We start from the raw sequence: 7,439 nt of genomic DNA on the forward strand, positions 1-7,439 counted from the left end.
TGCCTGTTAATCTTTGCTCAGTCAAATTGATTTTAATTTTCAAAATAGTGGAAAGTTGGTGTTTATAAAATTGGAAATTTTCATTATTATTTATCCTTGATTTTAAATCTTTTACTCTAACCAAATAAATTATGGTAAGAAAAATATCTTTTGAGTTCTATAAAGGACAACTCGAGAAGTGCTTGAACACGACTCTCCTGGTAAAGATGAAACCTCATGAATAATGAAATCAAAACAATGTTTCCATCATTCACATGTTTTTATCATGTTCTTTTTAAGTAATTAGAGTGTTTAATTTTAAACTCAGCACTAGACGTCGAAGTTTCAATAATTTCTTGACTCCTATAGACTTAGAGGCTGGGAAGCTCCAAAGATCAGGGCACAGGGACATGAGGTCTATTGTTCTCCAAACCCTTAATCATGATTAACAAGAAAGCTTTATAACTGAAATAAAGTACAGCAAACAACTGACAGGAATGTCTTGCAGTTCCCAGGCTTTAATGCAGTGTTGCCCTAAATGCTGCTCAAATCTTTGAGCAAAATAGACCTCACAATCACAAAGTATAAGTAGTGAATTCTCCTCCTCAAGATAACAACCTTGACAAAGATAATCAGATTTAATACTCATTATGTAGAGGTGTCTCCTGAGAATCCAGTGAGAAGACCAATGATCTTCTTCAAACTATTCCTGTTAAAAAGCTCTTTTTGATGTACTTGACTCCTATACAATTAGAATTTGTATCGTCAATGGGAAGTCAATCAAAATTTCAACTGGCTAAAATGCTCAAAATTCATCTGAATCTCTGAGCCTGTGCAAGCTGTAAGTATTTAGTAAATGGTGCAAGCAAAGTTTATTGCAAATTTTAAAAAAAATGTTATCACCTTCCGTCATAAGTAAATCACAAAACTAATATCTATATATATAAACTATATATTATAAAAAGTTTTAAGAACTAAGTTTTCCAAATTTAAAATAATACGTTTAAAAAGGAAAATGTAATTTTTGTCAGGACGAAAAATGTGAACTATCTATCACACCTGTCAAACATAAAATTACTTCATTCTTTATTTATTTGAAAAACGCAGTTTTTAAATTTTTTATTTTATTATATAACCTTTGTGTGCTAGGATAACAATTGCTTATATTTTAATTGAAATAATTATGATTCCATTCTTCGTTGTGAGTAAACTACATTAAAGAGAAACTGGAAATAAGGTAGGAGAAATTAAATCTGTGCTGACCTGGTATAAGCAGGTTTTGCAGTTTTCCTGATTTTCTGGAAACAAAATATTTTGTCCCAATTTTTACCTTTTTGTCCTGAATTTTGTGTATGTTCAGAACATCCCTATATATTTACAACAAATTGTGCAACATTAAAAAAGAACAATTCGGAACAACAAATACAAGTGTGGGCTCTAAAATAGTAGATTTTAAGAATTGAAAGATTTAAATATGAAATTTTTTGTTTATTAATTAATAATGCTAGTAAGAATCGCAAAATTCAATTGTTCTTTTTGTTTCAAACTTTTTGTAATAAAGAAACTCAGCATTTTTGCTGTTAATAGCTTTTTTTTTTTATACGAGTATCTCCGATTGCTAATTAAAAAGTGGTGGTTTTTGTCGCAGGCCATTGTTCTTGTTTTCCAGTGGCGCCCTCTATGGCCAAGAATTCGACTTCTGTCACACCCGTTTATAGGGCGGACCCATTTCTTTACAACAGAAAGTGTTGATCCAAAGATGTTGAAAAGATAAGTGAATAAAAGAGTTGTCCTAAAGATGTTGATCCACAGATCGTAATTTTGTCCTGAGCCAGAGAATGATCAATCTCCAATTCAGTACCTCCGAAAGTATAATTAATTATGGGAACATGGAGAAATGATCTGCAGAGATTGAACTTACAGCATCGGCTGGATTCGAACTCCCGTTCTCCCATACGTGAGTCCAGTGCTCTGCCAACCTCACTATCCGGCCCATTTGGAAAGTGATGTTAAAAATAAACTTACTTAGATTGTCCGTCACATTCGTTCACAAAGAAAATGTAGTTCAGTTCTTTTTGTTTTTATTCTTTCATTTCCTTTAAAAAATTTTTTCATTATTTCCTTTATTGCAAAATCAAAAATATTTTTAAATGTCCATTATTTTTAAGTAATGGTTCAGTTTTAAAAATTATTTTATTTTGAGGATCTCTGTTTCCAGATTGCAATATATTATGTTTGTTTTTTTTTATCATTTGTTTATTTTGTTTTTGCATGCATTTATTCTTTAGTATATAAATTCTATATGATTTAGCTTTGAAGTTTTTTATTGTCGCATGAAAATATCCATAACTATCGCTTTTTTTTTTTTTTTTTTTTTTTTTANCTGTCGCTCTCTTCATCTTATGTATTCTTTTTCTCCCTCTTTTTCTTTTTTTTTTTTTTTTTTCAAAACTTATTTCAATCTATATTTATATTAAAGAATCTATTTCCGAAGTTAAGAAAATTCAGATTCTGAAATTTCTCACTGTACGTACGAAGTTGCGCCATCTTTTTTTTTTTTAAATTTATTTTTGATCACCTTGTACTATCTTAATTTTTTTTTAAAAAAAAGCGTTGTGTCTTTATTTTATTTTAATTTACTTTTTCTTTAGGTTGCGTACAATGAAAGAAATTTGCTGCACAGTTCAACAAAAGTTGTGAATTACATTTTTTTTTTTTTTTTTTTTTTTTTTTTTTTTTTTTAGACAGAGTCTCACACTGNTTTTTTTTTTTTTTTTTTTTTTTTTAGCTCTTTGTTTTCCCGTCTTAAAAATAGCCTGGTATTTAGGTTGAGTCAAAAGAAATGTCCAGATTTTCTTCTGATTTTTTTTTTCTATAAAGTGTTGTCCTGATATTTATTTTGAACCACTAACCTGTAAAAATCTAAAGGTAAAATTTAAAAATTTACTCAATGTGTATGAATGATAGACTGAATGTAAACAATAAAAAGCTTCCTAAAACCGGAAAAAATTTAGTAAACTTCCGGTGTATCCTTCCGCTTATGGTATGCTTATGAGGCGATGTGTGAACAGGCTTAATATTCTAGTAAGTTTTTATAATGTGATTTGTTCAAATTTACGCGTAATTTTACCATTCATAAGAGTTTTCTGTAGTTTAAAAATTCTAACAGGTCGTGAGCGTAAAACAAAATTAATATCACCTCATAAATAAAGTGTAAGGTTAGCCATGTTTTGAGTACAGAGCCGGATTAAACCTTTCGTAGGCCCTAGGCATAGCCGTTTTTGGGGCCTTCCCTCACTCCTCCCCTCTTTTCAAAATATGGGTGGGTGATCGTGTAAAGCTAAGGGTGGTGGCGCTAGTGGTGAAATTGCTCTTTCAAGACTTCCGGGTGACTGCTTCCGATATATTTTTACGCCGCAGATTGAAAAAACGCTCCATCATATTATTGCATCATATCTTTTGCAGTATTTCACATGTACCGAGTTCTTTCTTTCAGCCTTTAAACTTCAGCATTATCATATTAATATTATAATCATTTGAATATTTTCTAATTAGGCTAACTTAAAAAGATATTTTGGCGACATTTTATTCAAATGTAGCCAAATAAGGGATAAAATACAAAACATGGCAAACCGTAAGAATTATTCACAATGAGATATTCACTTTCCAAAATTTTTTTTGGCCTTACGACCTCTGAGAATCAATACATTTCTGAAAGTTCTTATGAATGGTACAATTATGTTTAGATTTGAACCCAAATTACAATAACAAAACTGCATAGAATATTAGGCTTGTTCACACATCGCCTCGTAGTCATAACATAAGCGGAGGGATACACCGGAAATTTTCTAAATTTCTTCCGATTTAAGAACGCTTGTTATTGTTAAATTAGACCACCCATCCATATGCTAAAATTTTCTTGCATATTTTTTTTTTACATTTTTATTAATATGGATTTTAATTTACGAATTTGTTTATTGAACTTTATCTGCGATATCGATAATACCATTATGATTAGTTCGATCGATAACTATGTAAACACTTCACGTCAACAATACAACAACAAACCAGCAAAGAAAACAGTGAAATTGATAGTGAGATTAATTACAAGAAATATTTATACAGTAAAGAACCAATTATCTGAGATGCTCGGGACCATCGCTATCCCGGATGTCTGAATTTCCCAGTTTTCTGGATCGACCAAAAAGTGTCATTAATCGATGTTTTATAGAACCCGAATTACAAGGAAATTACACAAAAATTTGTCAGAATCTGAGATTAAACTAAAAGCGCAAAATTACTCATCCGATTTAGAGAAAAACTTTGTAGATGAATTTTTACTATTTTCAAATTTATAAACATAAATCTGCACAAGAAATGTTGAAGGCTCAAATTAAAGATAAACTTGTGAATACTTTTCCTAACGTTCACATTGCATTAAGAATATATTTGTCGATTCTTGGATCAAATGCAGAAGGAGAAAGATCTTTCTCCAGATTAAAATTGATAAAAAATTATTTGCGTTCAACAATGAATCAAGATCGTTTGGCATCGCTCGCACTTATGTCTATTGAATACGACATTTTGCGTAGTTTGGAATTCGACAGCATAATACAAGATTTCGTTGAATCCAAAAATCGCAAAAAAGTAATATATTAGATCATAAGATTCTGCAAAATAATTTATTACCGAAAAATATTAAAATTTTATTTGTATCTTCATAATTTTATGCAAAATACACTTGTTGTTTTTAAAGCTAAATTATATTTGTCAACAATTTTTTTTTCTCCCAAGTTTTTCGTAGGCCCTTAGGCACGTGCCTAGTATGCCTATAGGTTAATCCGGCCCTGTCTGATTATTATCCTTTATTTTGCTATATTTGTGTAAAATAGCACGTTTGCCGAGTCTTCCGAATTTATGTGTTGTTTGTTTAGTTGAAAGTTAGATTGAAAGTCTAACTACGAATATTAACCACTAGCGCCATCTGCACTTAACTTTACATGCCCAATCATCTACTCACATTAAGTTTAAGCTTTTAAAAAACTTCGCAAAAAAGATACGGTTAACCTAAACAATGACGTTTCAAACAGAAAAGTTAGCAATAAAGAAACTATCAGTATTTCTTACATCAATTGAACATTAAAGGAAAAGAAAACTAAATTTCAGCGCATTTTTTTATTACAATTAAATTATTACAAAACCTAAATCGAATTTAAAGTTACCTTCCTGAACTATCAGTATGGAAGGGAAAACAGATTTTAGTCGACCAGATTTTGATAGGATTGGCCTTTTCAAGGAGATGAGTTATTTAGAAGGACCCGCACAGATTCCACCAAGTATGGTATTAATTATCTTAGTAAATATGCCGTTTATATACATACAATATATATTACCGGTATACCGTGCTTCGGCCTTAATATTTATTTATAGACTTCTTGTCAACAACGTATGGTAGGTAAGTAGGACTTTTATTTACGTTGCACTAGAGCTGCACAATGGGCTTGGCAACGGTCTGGGAAACATCCCCAAGGATGATCCGAGGACATGCCATCATAATTTTGATCCTCTGCAGAGGAGATGGCTTCTCCGCTTCGGTAACCCAACGACCTACGCGCGAAGTCGAGCACTTTACGGTAGAACAGTTTAAAGAGGATCGACACCGCGCACCTTCGGTAACTGCGGTGGCTGATCAAAGTGGTCACCCACCCGCTTACTAACCGCTGTCTGTGATGCTTGACTTCGGCGTTCCATTGGGAACCTTGTCTTTACGATCAGGCCACTGCGGAACGCAGAAACGTATAAACAGTATTATTCGGGATCGCAACGCTCGAATACGGCATCTGAGAAGACTGGTTCCATGACTTGACCCTTCCCTCTTCTCGGTTGTATGGGAATATACTACGTTTTTTCCCCTTCCGTAACATTTTTCATAATTAATTGTCTAAAATTTCCAGGATACTTTCTTTAAAAACTATGTTTAATGCAGTTTTGAGTTTGATATAGTTCCTATCTTAAAAAGTTTTTAATCTATATGAAAATCAAGGTTTAAACTTACATACTTCCTTCTCCTATATTTGTATCGGCATAAGACATGCATATCCAGAAAAGTTTCGATAAATTTAGTCGGGAAAGTCTTGGTACTTTTGATTGACCATAAAACCACTGTGAAGATAAAATGACGAAAAATTCTGCACACAGCGGTTAAGAAATGATTGAAACTTGCATTTGCCACCAGGCACGGTTCTATATTAATGCTTATATTGCAAGCTATTCGGAAAATGGACGAAATTTTGACTGCCCCCCACAGACGTGGTAACCACTAAATTATGGTGGGAAAAAAAAAGAAATATAAAAAAGCTTAAATTTGGAACCAAATGCTTAATATGTGCTGTCATTGCTAATTGGAAGAAATAAATTCTTTAAAAAAAACGATTTCATTTTTTTTTACTATGCTCCTGATTTAAATTACTTACTCCAATGGAACTTTTATCATGACTATATAATTAGTGTCAACAAATGCTTAATATTTAAGGCTTTAAAAAAATCAAAATAACACATCAAATCATTCGGACACGATATGCTAATTACTAAGTGTTTTTAATTGAAGTATAAAATTTAGCTCTTAAATAAGTAAGGAGAAAATTCCCAACCGCATTATATACTGGCATTTAATAATGACCAATTTATATTACAAGTTTTAAAAAAATAATAAACACATTAGGGGGTGGAGGAATATTTAAAGGAGAAAGAAACAAAGACGTTATCGACGCCGTTAGAAAAGGCCGATNAGCAGTGGTTTCCAAACTTGATGTTACTACGCCTCCCTTAAAAATTTTTAATAATTTGGCGCCCCCCCTGAAGATTTCATAAGATAAAAACACAAACGTTTTTACTCTTATAAAACTTATTCATACAAACTAATGGAAAACGATATTTTATTATTGTTTTTAATGAGATGGATGTGCTTGTCTATTAGCACAAAGTTTATCAAATCTTGGTGTTTGTGACGATATAGCTACTCGTAGCTCTTTTTCTACAACTAAACGAGCTCGATATTTGGATTTCATTGCAGCCAAGGCAGAAAATCCCGTTTCGCATAAATATGATGTTGCGAGCAGCAGCAGTACTTTCAAAGCTTTGTTTGACAAAGTGTTATATTCTGTATGAAGATTCAGCCAGAGTTGAACCAGAGATGCAGTCTCAAATTTATGTTTTAATGTAGTATCACAAGATAATTCAATCAATTTTTCTTTTTCAATACTTGTCAATCCAAATTCATCATCTTCTTTGTCGATAAATGGATTCTGTATCCACGCAAACTTTGTAAAATCAAGATCACCAAAATAATTCGAAAATTGAAGCAACAAACCATTCAAGTGTTCCACAAAGAGATTTTTGTTTGCTTCTATGTTATCTCATGTCAATCTTATTTTTTTTGCAAATTTGATTTCCATAGCTCC

At 31.9% G+C, this 7,439-nt stretch overlaps 1 protein-coding gene across 1 annotated transcript in view; it reads left to right on the top strand.

The window, feature by feature from the left end:
* Window positions 1-5,119: 5,119 nt before the first annotated feature.
* LOC107440409 (cilia-and flagella-associated protein 96-like) overlaps window positions 5,120-7,439 on the top strand; it is an 11,856-nt gene continuing 9,536 nt past the window's right edge. The window contains exon 1 of the mRNA XM_043044575.2: window positions 5,120-5,315. Within this exon, the coding sequence (XP_042900509.1) occupies window positions 5,219-5,315 (97 nt within the window). The 5' untranslated portion in view covers window positions 5,120-5,218. The remainder of the gene's footprint in view (window positions 5,316-7,439) is intronic.

This window comes from Parasteatoda tepidariorum, chromosome 10, assembly GCF_043381705.1.
Source record: "Parasteatoda tepidariorum isolate YZ-2023 chromosome 10, CAS_Ptep_4.0, whole genome shotgun sequence".
NCBI lineage: Eukaryota > Metazoa > Arthropoda > Arachnida > Araneae > Theridiidae > Parasteatoda > Parasteatoda tepidariorum.